Source organism: Stegostoma tigrinum, chromosome 3 (assembly GCF_030684315.1).
Source record: "Stegostoma tigrinum isolate sSteTig4 chromosome 3, sSteTig4.hap1, whole genome shotgun sequence".
NCBI classification, from domain to species: Eukaryota; Metazoa; Chordata; class Chondrichthyes; order Orectolobiformes; family Stegostomatidae; genus Stegostoma; species Stegostoma tigrinum.
The window spans coordinates 42,956,018-42,972,666 of record NC_081356.1 but is presented as its reverse complement, the minus strand read 5'-3'; the positions used below and the strand labels follow the sequence as shown (position 1 = coordinate 42,972,666).

The 16,649-nt window shown below is 41.0% G+C and overlaps 1 protein-coding gene across 49 annotated transcripts in view; it reads left to right on the top strand.

The window, feature by feature from the left end:
• The window catches only part of LOC125450923 (receptor-type tyrosine-protein phosphatase delta), a 2,532,553-nt gene that overhangs the window by 2,214,023 nt on the left and 301,881 nt on the right, over positions 1-16,649 (top strand). For all 49 annotated transcript variants that reach the window (XM_059644541.1, XM_059644540.1, XM_048527343.2 and 46 more), the window contains one exon: positions 6,869-7,010. In XM_059644541.1, coding sequence (XP_059500524.1) covers positions 6,869-7,010 — 142 coding nt within the window. The remainder of the gene's footprint in view (positions 1-6,868; positions 7,011-16,649) is intronic.

Sequence of the window (16,649 nt, the reverse complement as noted above, 5' to 3'; positions counted from 1 at the left end):
TTGGATCACAGGTCACCACTTCACTTGCTTTTCAGCTGTTGACATTTTATTCACATTGTTTGACACTTTTGATCACTGGCAAAGACTTGTTATTCAGCCTGTCAACGCCACACTCATGTCATTTGTACTATTGTTTGATATTCTTAATTATCAGGAATTATCTTGCAGTGATCCCTCTGCCTATAAATTCTGTGCCAGTGTGCTTCCTTCCACTTCAATTGATGAAGGAGCTGCATTCTGAAAGCGTGTGATTTTAAATAAACCTGGCATATCGTGACTTCAACCTTTGTCCACCCCAAGTCCAGCATTGCCATTTACACATCATGTTTCTGTGTTTGGAGTTAGTTAGATTCCCTACTGTGTGGAAACAGGCCCTTCAGCCCAACAAGCCCAAACCGCCCCTTGGAGCATCCCACCCAGACCCATCCCTCAACAACCCACAAACCCCTGAACACTGCATGCAATTTGGCATGGCCGATTCAACTAGCCTGCACGTCTTTGGACTGTGGGAGGAAACCCACACAGACACAGGGAGAATGTGCAAACTTCACACAGACAGTCGTCCGAGGCTGGAATTAAACCCGGGTCCCTGGTGCTGTGAGGCTGTAGTGCTAACCACTGAGCCACCGTGCCGCTCCTCTCATACACTGATTTCTTTCTCCTTATCAAATTTCTAGTTATTCCTTGCTGTAATCTCTCCAGTCATTTGACTTTTGCTCATCTTCATCCAAGTACATGTTTTTCCTTCTCCTGACTTAAATTAAGCTTGGATGGTGGATTATCCTTTTATAATTTTTCTTTATAGTGGGGACATTCTTACCTTGAATATTCTGAAATATTCCCTTCAATATTTGCCACCAGTTCTGTCTTGACCTACCCCATGGCCTAGTATCCTAAATGTTATTGCTGACTCTGGGCTCCATCTCCACCTATTGTTTACCCCATTTCCGCCCTCCCCCTTCCCCCCCACCACCACCACTCATGCCATGTTCAGCATATTTTCCAATTTTTTCGCAGCTAAAGTCAGCTCTGAAGAAGGATCATTGAACTGAAATGTTTACTTGGCTTTCTCTTCACAGATACTGCCTGATGCTCCTGAGTTTTTCCAGCAATTTTGTTTTTATTTTTGGTTTCCAGCATCCACAGTTCTTTGGTTTGTTTTAGCCTGGTATCCTAGTTGATTTGAGCTACCTCAGTTTTCATGCCCACACAGTTACCCTTATTTAAGCTCAAACTGAGAGAAAGCTTTCGTTTGGCCAGAAGTACAATATTGTACCTAGTCTTCATGACCAAACTTGAGAAAAAATGTGAGGGAATTCACAAGAATAGCTGCAAAGCTGAGAGATTTTAGCTGCAAGTTTGGAGAAGTTGTGGTTGTTTTCCTGAGATGAAGCAAAGGAAATTGAGGAAACTTTTGATCAAGGTGTACAAGATTATGACATGCTTATATAAGATAGATGAAGAAAATGTGTTCCCATTACGCAGTATAAGCAAAAGAGGATACACATTTAAGGATTTGGCAAGAGATGCAGTTGAATGAGTACTTATTGAAATCAATATGCAGGGCACAGGGCTAGAGTGTGGAATGGGGCTGATGAGACTGGTCAGCATTCTGAAAAGTAGGCATGGATTCGATGGGCCAAATTACCTCCCAGTATATCTAAATGACTAGAAATTCCTTTGGTCGTTCATGGTCTAAGAGCAGTTAAAGAAACCAGAGAATGATTTAGACATGCATTTTCACCTTTCACCAAGTTATTCTCACTTATTATATTGGCATGTTAGACCATAAGCTGCCCCACTTTAAGCAATCCAGGAGAGACAATCACATGAGCACCATGTATTATAAAGTAATTGAAGTGTCTGTGACATCACATGCTTTTGATTTGATAAAAACTGCTTGTCTGAACAAATGATCAAGCAGCAGCACAAGTGTCAGACTGTTAAGAACACAGGAAACCTCAGACTCACAAAAAGTTCATGTTCATGCTTTGTGCGAGAGTTTGATTTGATGACAGATATAATGAGAATGAGTGTTAGTGAATATTTCAACTGGTTTATTTTAATGGCGACAATTAAATCAAGAATTTCCCAGCCAGTGTTGAAAATATATTCCCTTCCTGTGCCATCCTTATTATCCTTTAGCTCTAAAGACAGTATCTTCCCTGCTGCAACTACTTGCAGAGTTTGGGCTTAAAAGAGGAAGAATACCAGGAAACTAGTAGTCACAGCATCCTCTTGTGAAAACAGAAGTTATTAATATTGACATTCTGATATTTGCTTAACACTGGTTGATCATTCAGTCAGTTAGATCCTGGATGGATGCTTCTAGCAGCCAGTGGTACCGTTTTCTGTTTGCTTCTCAATACACATTGTTTGCACTGTTCCTGTAGAGTGAGGTCATTTGGCCCATCAAGTCCACAGATGTTGACATTGTTGACCAATGACCCTGAGGTCACACTGTCATGGTTTCTGAATTACAGCTCACGTGCCATACTGTTGATCTAGTTGTATATTTGCTGTAAAATGTCACGCTATTCTCATATTGCAGCAGATCTTTAATATTAAATAATTATTCGATGACTTGAATATTATTTATCATAACAAATAAGCGTATCTCGTCACTGCTGCATCAATTATCATTGGGAGCATGTCTCAAATACCTCTCTCCACCCGCCTCACCGTAGAAAAATTCTCCAGCTGCTACCAGCAGCTGTTCCACTTTGTTAACTGGCGCTAGCTATCCAAGCACGAACAAGCATTAAGTTGCCATGAAGGATTTCCAACTCCCAGCTCCCTCTTGCTGTCCGGTCACATGGGCGGAGCTCAAAATACAGTCGGACTTTTGATGACTTTTTCCAGCCTGATTTTTTCAGACAGGCCATTAATTGGATACTTGGCTCTCATTCATGACTTTTGCTCATGTACTTACTCAAACTCTTTGATATTGGAAAGTCAAAACATCTTGAGAAATTCAATATGTTGAGCAGTATCTGTGGAGAGAAACAGCATTTGCATTTTGAGTCTGGTATGACTGTTCAGAATTGGAAGCGTTATATTGGATTAAAAACATTAACTTTCCTTCCCTCTCCACAGATGCTGCCAGATCTGCTGAATTTCTCAACACCTTTTGTTTTTTCTAATCCCAGTTCAACATGTGCACCATTCTGTTTTTGCGGGTAAACACTTGTTAGGAGGAGGTCAGATAAATACTTTAATTTAACGATGCCTGAATATAAGGGAAACAATTTTAACCAGACCTAATCCCTTCACTCTTAATGTTCAATAATGAACATGCTAAATAAAATCTGAAAGAACTGTGAGTGCTATAAACAGAACAACAACAAAAAAAACCAGCAAAAACAGAAGTTGCTGGAAAGCTTAACAAGTCTGGCAGCATCTGTGGAGAAAAATCAGAGTTAACACTTCAAGTCCGGTGACAGCTCCTCAGAAAAGTTCTGAGGAACTGTCACCAGACCTGAAGTGTTAACTCTGATTTTTCTTCACAGATGCTGCCACACCTACTGAGCTTTTCCAGCAACTTCTGTTTTTGTTGTTGTTAATGAATATGCTAGACATTTTTAATCACATTATTTAGATATGTTGTGACACACCTCTGGGGCTGATGGAACTTGAGTTTGGACTTGCCTGTGGAAGCAGAACCCTAGCTAAATCAATGACCTAGCAGGAAATTGCTAGACAAGGGCAGTGACCACTGCCAGGCCATTTTCAAGCACATTACTTGTGGTGGTATTTCTCATAAGTGATATGATGTACCCATCATACATTCACTGAATTTTTGGAAAGAACGAGTTGCATCTACATTGAATTTATGACTATTGAATATCTCTAAGAACCTCACAAATTAAGTACTTTTTATGATATAGTCACTAAGATAATGTAGGATGTGTGAGTGTCCATCTTCACACAACAACCTTCTGCAAACAGCAAAGTGATAATGACCAAATGCTAAGTGAGGCATTATTAGAAATGACTCTGCACATAACTAACCTGCTGTTGTTTGAAATTAGTGTTGTGGGATTATTTGCATTGACCCAAGTAGTTAGCAGTTATACCTTAGGTTTAATCTCTGATTTTCCAAAATCTGGCTTGAGTATATTCGAGGTCAACTAATTTTTTGATTGACAGTGCAGTCGAGAGTTATGGGGGTGCAGTGCTGGACAGGACAGGCAGAAAAGTGGATTTAAGGCTGTAGTCAGGTAGGGTATGATCTTACTTAATAGTGGGCCAGGCCCAAGGAGCTGAATGGCTTTTTCCTACTCAAATGCAGCACTCCCTCTGCTCCGCCTAGGACAATCAATCTTGATTGTTCTGTATTTTTGCTGACATCCTGGAATTGGATTTGAACCCAGGTATTGTCACTCAGTGTGAAGAGTGCAACCAACCAAGCCACAACTGAACCTGTCTGCAATTCGAGAAAGCAATATTTGCAACCTACTGAGAGATGTGCATCTCTGTTTTAACATAACGCCATTTCAGGGTTGAGTCATGAGTAAAACCTGAAGGATATTGAATAAAGAAAGGTGACATTAATCATTTATAGTTTCGTTGAACCTTTGTGTTTTCATATCATATTCTTTTCCAAATTCAATTATTGCTGCTGTGCCCACCAAAGTTTGATACAGTTTGAAAACAGGCATTTGTGCCCAGTTATTTTGAGTTTTCTTAGACTGTGCTATTTAGATGCATAAAACATTTCTTTCCATTTTCACTTTTTGTACAGATAACCTAGAAAGGATAGGAGTATTGTTCTTCCTGTTAATGTTTTGTGTTGCTGTCAGAGTATTTTAGATTTTTATCCAGTTTGTGAGGAATAACTCTTTCTTTTGAATCTCTGCCTTTAGCAGTAGTGCTATTAGTTTCTTTGGATTGAAAGTAACTGTGAATATATGATGTGAGTAGGATAAGTCACATGACTTGAGAATGTGAAATCTCTTAATGGAAAATCTTCCCTGTGGGATTGTCTGACCTATCATGTAGAAAGGATAACCTCAACTGAAAGATGAGGGCCACTATACTAGTGCAGCAACTTATCTTTTCTCAGACTAATCTCACCATCAATTTCAAATCCACACATTACTGAACTGATATCTTTGTTTTGCCCAGTCATTGGTAGTTGTAACACCATGATAATCTGATTTACAGGGGTTCACTGTTTAGTATAGTTGCATCTAATGAGATAAAAAATGCTCCTTTGCCTGACTTCCAATCTTTATCTCACATTTGTCAGCTATATAAACAACTGCTGAGCCCCCTAATATAAAAGGATTTTGATTTATTTACAACTTGTCGTTAATTGCACAGCTAACTTTTTTAAACTAGATGAGATTAGGTTGATAATTGCAGTTAAACGCTACCCAATGTTGTTCTTCCATTGTTTCAACCATCCAGTGAGAAGTTGCCTTCTTCACCCCCTATTCTCTCCCCCACTAGTTGGAATGTAGTTTCCATCACCAATAAGAAGCAGTAATGTTCTTTTTTTAAAACAACCTGCAATGTTCATGCTGTCTGTTCATACAGAACAAAGTTATCAAATGTGACAACAAAAGCTTATAAAGTCAGCAATGAATAATTTAAGGTCAGATGAATATTCAAGTCGGCACATATCTCTTGTATGCAGTGATAGCTGTTGTGGTTAGTTTGTCAACACTTGAGCTGCTGTGAGATTACCAGCTACCACGGCATTAGCTGTTTCAGAACTGTCCTGAAGTGAAGGTCGATACCTTCAGAAGAGATGAACAAATTAGAAACACAGCAAGATAATTAACAAAGCCTCATGATAAATTTGCAAATTCGTAATGAATGTGAGGTAGAAGAGAACCGTCATCAGTACTTTAGGATGGAGTCAATGAATTCTTCACACACAGCTTTTTATAACCCAGCCTTTTTCATCAGAGAACAAGATTATTTCTGCTTTTATTTGCAGCCTTGTTAACCTGGAAGGTAACAGTTGGTTATGCAATGTAAAATATTCCTCAATCAGACATTTTATAAGTCAGAAATCTGCTTATTTTGCAAAATTCAATGCCTACAGTAATACAGCAGGAGATAAACGTTGTAAGAGTTTGCACCATTTTTATACACTAGTATGTTCAATCTCAACATTTGATTACTGCCTTCTGTAATTGTTGGATTCTCCCTTCTCCCCAAGTGAATTACCCATCCACATACTGTCCTCCTGACCAATAGGACAGCCAACTCAGTCCAAATCTGATCAGACCCCCCCACCCCACCACCACCATCACAACTTGGGACACAGTTCGGTAGGTAATGGGGCAGGGAGAATGAAGTGCTTCACGGTTTCTGTTCTTCCGTCTTAGCTTGAATTACATCACCACTACCATCCACATTGCAATGATGAGCTGGAAGGTCAGGTCATTCATACCATATAACAATTTCACCTTCAAGGAATAATTTGCTGCAGAAAAAGCCCAAGTGATTGCTAATGTTGTCCATGTAATAATAGCACAAAAGTTTCTGTGACCTTTGACGGTGCCATTTTTCAACAAGTGGAAGCAGGTTCACTTGAAATTAAGCAGTTCGTTTGAACTATAATGTTTTAAGTGCACCATCAGGCAAGTACTGTCAAAATTAAATGATTTAAGTTATCGTCAAATTGTATTAACTTAGATTGTCTGTGCCTGTAACTAGCTATGTTTAATGTATTGCATAGGAAAGCCAGTCAACTGCAGCTCAGGTCTTTGGTCTCATTGATCAAAGCAACATAGAAGGACAGTCAGCTGGAATGAAAATAATATAATTAACAGTATTCTCTTGAATTGCCTGCATTATGGACATCTGCAAAATTCTGAAAAACTAGCAACAATGCTGCTGTTTATCTCTACAGGTGATCGAGTTCGATGATGGATCTGGGTCTGTTCTCAGAATACAGCCATTACGAACGCCACGAGATGAGGCTATTTATGAATGTGTAGCCTCCAACAGTGTTGGAGAAATAAGTGCCACCACCAGGCTTACAGTGTTACGTGGTATGTTTTCATCAGTGTAATAATTTAACACGGCATTGCAGTGCAATCTTAAGTTAGTCTTTCATTTGCAGCTGTGAAGGTAAGCAGTAAAATTTGTTGTCCGTTTGATGTGCCATGTTTCAGAGTAGATTTTGGAGTTTACAATACTGAAAGATAAGTGTATAGGAAATGATTAGTATCAACATCTTCCACTGTATTATTACACAAACAGCACATTGCATTGGTTTGAGAGTTATTATGAGGGCACACCCCAGCAGATAATTACCGCTCAGTTAGAATATCAAAATATGGGCTTCTCTTTAAGGACAAGAAGCAAATATTTTGATGGAATTGTGCCTACTTTGGAATCTTCTAATGAATTATTCGTGTGTGACTTACAGCCCAATCATCAGTTTTTACTTCTCCACATGAGATGTGAAATAAAGATAAAATTGCTGTAAGTGCTTTCTTGACTCTATTGTGCTATGTTCCTTTGAGGATATTTGATCCACAGCAAGTCCTGAATTGTCTGTTCGACTATTAAACAAAGAGGTACTGTTGACGAAAGTGGAGAGTAGCATTCTGGGCAATGAACTGAGCATCATTTCATTATCTTAAAGTTAAACAGCTCATAATACTGATCAAGAACACAGCGGCATTCCTTGTCATTGTCTAATACTGTGTGACCATGATTAGCATGTTCATTAAAAATACCATTTTATTATTACCCCTTCTTGAGGATAAACATTGCACTCCTGCTGTGAAAGCTTTGCTGAGCAGTTTATGTGATGAACTCAAATCCATTCAGATGTCTCTGTAGGAATGTTAGGGAACAAAGAACCAGCTGGTCACAAAATGCTGACAGAATCCTATGAAAGAACAAAATCAAAGGATAGCTGATGAAAATGAAATGCATGCTTCTATGAAGTAAAAAGCGAGATGAATATCCCAGATAGTGAATTGAGTTTCTGTTGTATGAAGTACTCTGTTCTTGATTGTTGTCTGACATTGGTTGTGAGCTAAAATACTGTTTAGCAATTCCTCGGTAGATGACCAGTTATGTTGTGAGATTATTTGGGACTTCTTATATATAGCTGAAATTGTGGGTTTGACCAACTTTTAGAAAAGGACCATGAGATGCAATACTAATTTAAAGTGTCTTAGCTATGCAGATGAACTGAAACAAGCACTTTTGCACCCTTCAAAGAGTGGTTCAATTTTCTAGAAAGCAATAAAAGAATTTGCGTGTATTTACTTCAGTTATGAAAGACCAGGATCATGATTAGGAATTACAGCAGGACAAAGCATTATAATGTTAGGAAATTAATTTTTCTCCCAGAGAGTAGTACTACTGATATCAGAACAAGTTAGTGGTTTGTAAACTGAGTATCTACAAAGGGATAATGGGAACTGCAGATGCTGGAGAATCCAAGGTAATAAAATGTGAGGCTGGATGAACACAGCAGGCCAAGCAGCATCTCAGGAGCACAAAAGCTGACGTTTCGGGCCTAGACCGGTCTAGGCCCGAAACGTCAGCTTTTGTGCTCCTGAGATGCTGATTGGCCTGCTGTGTTCATCCAGCCTCACATTTTATTATCTACAAAGGGAGCTGAGCAGATTTGTAGCTTCTGAGGTTATACCCTACAAGAGTTAAGTACTTGTCGAATTTCAATCACCAATGGGAACTGGAGAATAATTCTCAGTTGATTTTTAAAAAGTTCTTATTTATTGTCTTCCCAAGAGGTTATGCATCATTTAGGCAGCAGTCTTCATCTTTTAATCTTTTAGTCATGATGCATTAGGCACCATGACTGTATGGGAGTGACTAGATGAAATAGATTTTTTTTTCTATCCAATATTTTCATATATTTGTGTAACATTGTATTTAGGAACAATTTAACTTTTAACATTTTTAATGAAGGGGCTGTTATGTTGGATGTAGCAACATAGAAAGTTGGAAGACTAGTAGGCTAGTTAGTACTTTGATCCTATTTTATCATTCAACAAGATGTTCATTGATATTCCAAGCGGGTGAGATCTGGACTAATAAAGACAGTCTGGACAGAGATGATGGCTAAGATCAATGCCCATGGGTAGCTCAGGAGAACCTGGTTTCCCTGTCGCAAGAGGCTGAATGATCTGCCCATCCTGCTGATGTCAGACATCAGGCAAAATGTGGCAACAAGCCTGAACGATACCTCCTGAGAGGTTGTACTGGAGGCTGTTCAGGAAAGAAGGGAGGTTTTTTTCTCTAGAAATAGCAACAAGAGACCATTCTGTGACAGAAATAGCCTGGGCAGAGGTGGTTGAAAATTGTAGTCATGAAGACAGCTTAAGATGGGTCCAATGCTGCAAGAAGATGAATGATCTGCTGTGCACTGCCATGGTATGTACCAATGTCTCCTCAATGCTTCCTGCTTCTGAGGCTGTGAAATGGCATTGTAAAGTTGCCAGTGCAGAGAGGACCGTTTCACAGGTGAATTGGTGACATGTTGCTCTATCGTATTTCAAGTGCAATGCACGTCTGTCACGTCATTGCAGTTACCATGGTCACTCAACTAGTACCACATTCGTATTGGTTCTTATGTATCTTTATAAAGCTGCAGCAGTGAAAATTTCCTTGAAATAGATTGTTGCGGACATGCCCTGCACACAACAAAGCAACCAGGAAACTCACCTGCTTTCTGAATTGAGTTGCAACAAACCATTGGACAGCATCCCATGGACAATGAGACCATGGCTGAGGAAAGAATTTCTGACCAAGATCTAATCAAGCTACATTTGGAATACACTTGCAATGACTGTATTTGACTGAGACATTGGGAACACATATCTGGCAAGTCAGTCCTTTGTGTTTAAGGGCACCGGCTTTCTCTGCAGAACAGCAAATAATTGTGCTCATAAACAAGATCCCGAATTAGTTCTCTTTATCCTTCTTTTCCTCCCCCCTTTTTGTTTCTCTTCTTTCTCTCTCTTTCTTTCTCTCTGTCTCTCGCTTTCTCACTTCTTGTCCCTCCGACTCCCTCTCTCTGTCTCTCTAACTTCCACTCTCCCCACTTCTCTCTCATTGCCCCTTGCTGTCTCGCTTAATCTCTCTCTCTTCTGCCCTCTCTCCTTCTTGCTGTTCCCTGTTCTTCCTCTACCTGCTCCCCCACCTGAACTTCTCTGTACCTCCTTTCATCTTCCTCACCCTTTCTCCTTCTCTCCCTCTTCGCTACTTTGAACACTTGTTATGTTCCATTTATCTACTCACTCTATTGCCCATTTTTTACCTAGAGTTGCATATCTATTTCCTGTTCTGCTTGCACTAAAAATGGTAATGTCATGTTGTATTTTGGGCAGGGAATATATACTGCCTTATTTCAAGATACAGGTATGTGCAAAATAATGAAAGGATTATTTGATTTTATTTGAAAGCTGTTTTACTGATGCTATTGAAATTAGGAAATTGTTGTAAAGGAATGGAAAAAGCCAAAATGATTTATCTTCCTTTTTAAAGAAAATTGAGAATTAAATTACACTTCAAACGAAGGCCAGCGCCTGAGGGGACAAAAGGACAATGATTCATTGCACTTGATATAATGATAAATATCACTGCATTTAAGGAAATCAATATGTCAAGAGAGAATGGAGAAAGGCATTGACTTCAGAGTCAGTTTCTGCCAGAAGTCAGGGAAACTGTTGCTGTGGGAAAATGGAGACAGTGTTCAGGCAACCTATCTTGGCACATAACTGCAGGTGTGCATTCCCATTCAGCTGAGTGTTGCTGAGAGATACAATTGAAGCTGTGTATTTAAGAGTGAAATAGGGAGTCTGACCGTTCTGTAGAAATTGTTACAGTTTGGCAAAAATGCTGCAGCTGTACAAAACTCTGGTGCGGCTGCACTTGGAGTGTTGTGTACAGTTCTGGTCACCACATTATAAGAAGGATGTGGAAGCTTTGGAAAGGGTGCAGAGGAGATTTATTAGGATGTTGCCTGGTATGGAGGGAAGGTCTAACGAGGAAAGGCTGAGGGGCTTGAGACTGTTTTCGTTAGAGAGAAGAAGGTTGAGAGGTGACTGAATTGAGACATAGCAGATAATCAGAGGGTGAGATAGGGTGGATAGGGAGAGCCTTTTTCCTAGGATGGTGACGGCAAGCACGAGGGGGCATAGCTTTAAATTGAGGGGTGAAAGGTATAGGACAGATGTCAGAGGTAGTTTCTTTACTCAGAGAGTAGTAAGGGAATGGAACGCTTTGACTGCAACGGTAGTAGATTCGCCAACTTTAGGTACATTTTAGTCATCATGGGATAAGCATGTGGACGTACATGGAATAGTGTAGGTTAGATGGGCTTGAGATTGGTATGACAGGTCGGCACAACATCGAGGGCCGAAGGGCCTGTACTGTGCTGTAATGTTCTATGTTCTATGATGCTACAACTACCACTGCCCCCTTCTTTCTTCCTCCAAAGACTTGCAGATGAAGCTGATTTTATTTAGTGGTTTAGAAATTTTCTAAACAATCTCTCCAGAGATGTTATTATACACGTCTGGAGCAGATGGGACTTTAACTCACGCCTCCTGGATCAGCGGTAGGGACACTACCACTGCATCAGAAGAATTTGTTCTGGTGGTTTTAAATACTGAATTCACCACATGTGCTTTGGAAGAATGGGTGGTTTGTTGATGGGTGCAAAAAGAAAATGTTCAGTTGTATATTAGAGCACTTTTGGATATAAAAGAAATTTTAAAATATACTGAACCACCACTGGTAGAGGATAGCATTATGCTAATATCACTGAACTAACAATATCCAGGGAGCATGAGTTCAAATGCCACTGTTACAGATGTTGGGGTTTTAATTTGGTAGCCAAAAAAAAGTAGTGATCTGAATTTTATAACCTCTTTGGGTGAGTTGGTGAACAGTTGGATGGGAGGGGCTGAGGTTTGTCTGCCATGACCTTTCTCAGAGACTACCTGCCCATCCCTATACAATGTTATTAGCAGTGGGCAGGTGTCAGGAAGATAGTGGGCTAATGATCTATCTGTGGACCAATTCAGATCCTTAAAGGACTAATTAATGGTAAAGTAAGATAACAAAGTGTGTAGCTGGATGAACACAGCAGGCCAAGCAGCATCTCAGGAGCACAAAAGCTGACGTTTCGGGCCTAGACCCTTCATCAGAGAGGGGGATGGGGAAGAGGGTTCTGAAATAATTTTTTTTTATTTCAGCACCCTCTTCCCCATCCCCCTCTCTGATGAAGGGTCTCGGCCCGAAACGTCAGCTTTTGTGCTCCTGAGATGCTGCTTGGCCTGCTGTGTTCATCCAACTACACACTTTGTTATCTTGGATTCTCCGCCATCTGCAGTTCCCATTATCTCTGAATTAATGGTAAAGTAATAGCTTACTTACCCTGAAGATTAACCCTTGGCGTGGAAGATGCCTGTGCCAAATGTGCAATCAGGCAGCTCTCGTTACGTGTTTTAGTGAGAAGTCAAGGGTAAAAGAGTGTTTGACTTAAAGGCCCTTCATATCCATTGGAGGCACCATCCCAACCTGGTCCTTGGAAATTGACCCATTCCCATTGCCTTCGAATCCAGTGCGAGAATGATCATCATTAGAAACTGCACGCAGTACCAGCAGTGGCCACCACTGCTGCTGGTAATCTTGTGTACATATAGCTACCAGCTTTTCAATTGGCCAGCGGCTAGGTGAGGTGGAATATTTTCTCCCAGATGAGAAAGGAAGATCCACCTTTGAATCAATCAATAACCTGACAGCTGACACGTGGCTACAGGGTGAGCTGGTCAAACAGGGATGGGCATTCACTGAATTCAACAACATCAAAAAAAGAGGAATGTGTCATTTAGCTCTTTGAAGTTGCCCACTAACAGTGTTGTCATGGAAGATCATCCAATTCAGTACTCTTTACGGGTTGGTCTCAATGCACTTTGAACCCATTAGCCTTTTAATTTTTATACCAGCCTTCTCTTGACTCTGCAATTGATGGTCCTGCCTACAGCTGACCAGGCCTACACGTAGCTCCAGTGAGGACATACAACAAATTAAGTAACTGTCACCAGTCGTAATTTACAGCAAACCTTGTTTTATAACAGTTTTCAGTACTCACAGTGAACTTTCACTTGCATCTTTTAAAGAAACCACTTCAAGTATTTCCATAAAACTTGAAATAAACCCATTTCACAAATCCTTCAAGACGTAAATCCTCAGAGCAATATTAACTGTAAAGCATCTTTGTAAATCCTACCTGCTTCCTTCCACTGAATGATCTTTCTCTCCAATGCCTTGCAACCTGTACATTTTTAAAAATTTCTTTCAGGGATTTGAGGGTCATTGTTGCTCATCTTGAGTTGCATTAGAAGGGAAATGGTGCCCTCATGTCTAGCCACTGTAGACCAAGGTATGTCAGGGTACACACATTGCTCTTAGGGAAGAAGTTTCACACTTTGAATCCTGTGACAGTGAAGGAGCAGCTGTGTATGTCCAAAGTAAGCGGGTTTGAAGCTTGAAGAGGAGTCTGCAGGTGGTGATGCTCCTGTGCATCTGTTGTCCATCACCTTCTAGGTGGAGAGGTTATTAGTCTGGTATGTGCAGTTGAAGTGCCCTTGGTGAGTTGTTTCAGTGATCCTTGATAATGGTACACACTGCTGTTGATGATGGAGGGATTGAATGTTGAAGGGGGGGTGCTGATGCTTTATCTTGTATTGTGTCAGTCTTCTCAAGTGTTCTTCGAATCACATGCACCCAAGTAAATGGAATGCATTCCATCACACCTGACTTGTATCCAGTGATGGTAGAAAGGTTTTGAAGAGTCTCTCTCTCTCTCTCTCTCTCTCGAATGTATTGTCATGTTTGTATATGCAATATGCATTTCACCATTATCATCTCCAAACTATTGTTTGATCCTGCCCTGTCTCACTCATGTGCTGCCAAAATTTCCACTTTTCCTTTGTTACCTCAAACTAACCAGACTCACTCTTGGCTGGTCACCCACAATGTACCATCAATAACTTTGAGGTCATCCAAAACTCTGCAGCATTTTTTAATTTTCAGTGAGTCCCATCCACCTCCCACCCCTGTGCTCATTATCCTACCTTTCCTCTAAGCTAAACAATGCCTCACTTTTGTACTTCTAGTCCTTGTTTTCCCATCCCTCTGTGGTATTGCCCTTCCCTTACTTCATTGAAGGGCTGTGCGAGATTTCAAATGAGATATTGCTGCTCATCTAATCTCTGTCTCTGAGTATCCCTAGTTTGAACTGCTCCTCCATTAGTGGCTGTATCTTCAGCTATTCAGACCCTAGACTCTGGAAATGCTTGTCTCAATTTACCTTTTTTCTAAAAACCAAAAGAACTGCAGATGATGTAAATCAGGAACAGAAACAAAGTTGCTGGAAAAGCTCAGCAGGTCTGGCAGCATCTGTGGAGGAGAAAACAGAGTTAATGTTTCAAGTCCGGTGACTCTTCCTCAGAACTGGTGGTGGCTGGGAAAACATCAGTTTATATGCACAAAATAGGGAGGTGGGTGGAGTAGCGAGTACACAGTAAGATAGAGCCTAAAGAGAGAGAGAGTTGGAAAGACAAAGGGGTTGCTAACAATCAGGTTGGGAGGGTGAATAGTTGTTCATGGGGACTGTTGTGAGGAACAACAGGGTGTAGTGGCAGGCTATGTGGTAACAAAGCCTGGTGTGTGGGGTGTGGAGCGGGACATGGGAGAGTTTAGGCTGTAAAATTATTGAACTTAATATTGAGTCCGGAGGACTGTAGGGTGAAATGGTGTCTGATGATTTATCATCATCATCATAGGGATCATCAAATGCCATTTCCGCCACCTCCAGCAAGATGCCACCACCCAGACACATATTCCCCTCCCCTCCCTTGTCTGCCTTTTTCAGGGACCATTCCGTCCAGGACACCCTGGTCCACATTTCCATCACCCCCAACACCTCCCCACAGCCCTGTGGCACCTACTCCTGTAACCGGTGAAGGTGCAACACCTGCCGATTTACCTCCTCCCTCCCCAGTACCCAAGGGCACAAACATACCTTTCAGGTGAAGCAACACTTCACCTGCACTTCCAAGAATCTCGTCTACTGCATTCGCTGCTCACAGTGTTTTATCCTCTACATTGGGGAAAAGAAGCATTGACTTGGCGACCGCTTCGCAGATCATCTACGTTCTGATCGCAAAAAAGACCCTGAACTACCTATTGCCTGCCACTTCGAAGCACCACCCTGCTCTCTGGCCAACATCTCTGTCTCCAGCTTGCTATAGTATTCTGGTGAAGCCCAATGCAAGCTGGAGGAACAACACCTCATTTTCCACTTGGGGACCCTACAGCCCTCCGGACTCAGTACTGAGTTCAATAATTCTAGGGCCTAAACTCTCCCATGTCCCAGCCCCCCATCGAACACACCAGGCCTTGTTACCACATCGCTTGCCCCTACACACCTCCTGTTGTTAGTCACTAACAGTTCCCTTTTACAACTGCTCACCCTCCCAGCCTGATCGTTAGCAACTCCTTTGTCTGTCCAACTGTCTTTCTCTCTCTTTGGGCTCTATCCTACTGTTTACTCCCTACCCCACCCACCTCCCTATTTTCTGCATATAAACTGACGTTTTCCCAGCTACCATCAGTTCTGAGGGTCACCAGACCCGAAACATTAACTCTGTTTTCTCCTCCACAAATGCTGCCAGACCTGCTGAGCTTTTCCAACAACTCTGTTTTTGTTAAACTTTTTCTACCTCTTTTTCCTCCTGTAAGATGCTCTTTAAATCTTAGGCCTTTGACCAAGATTTTGATCAACACACCCGGAGTGAAATGATCATTTCTGAACAGGTTGGCAAAAGTTTCATTGTGTTCAATTTGTTCTGTGTAAGTTGGTATCAATTCTGCTATATGGTACATTTGGAGGAATTTGAGTCCGTCCTTCAGTAGGGTTGATGATCACTGCTTGTATGACCTGATCAGGGGAGTGGCATTACTGTTTGGGACAGCCTCTTTGGGAGAAGTAACAGGGTGATGCTGGCATTTAAACCTTTGGCACTAAGACCATTATGCAGCCTGTTGGAATCTTGCTGCGCTGAATGAAGCTATTTGACTTTTGTGCCTTTGCTGATTCTTTGAACTAGATATCCAATTTTGTCCCACATTATTGTTTTTCCTCATAGCCCCTTTGTCTCCCAGTAAATGTCTAGTTGTCTTTAGAAAGTTGCAATGGAATCTGACTCCATCAATTTTAGACAGTGTTCCAGGTCTTTACAGCCTTTGGAGAATTAGGAAGACTTGGTTCAAAAAAGAATTTCTCAACATGGATCCTTTCCTCTTATACAATTAGTATTTGAGTAAGGTGAATGGCTTATTCTGCGTGAGTAACAGGTTTCTGTAATAAAATCAAAAACTGAATGCAGCCAGTGCTGCTAGTGTGCTTAAAAATTGGAAGTAAACTTCGGAAGTGCAAGAATATTTCCTATTTACATGTCTGACCTTCACTACCTGATTTCAGATATTCGTTTAGATTAATTTAAAATTATAGAATTGAAGCAGTAGGTGAGCTTGAGAACCAAGTCACATTTTGAAACATCTGGAACCACCAGGGATCATGAACCTTCCGAGACTTTTGGTTTTGAGTACGTGACAATCAGCAAGCAAATCAA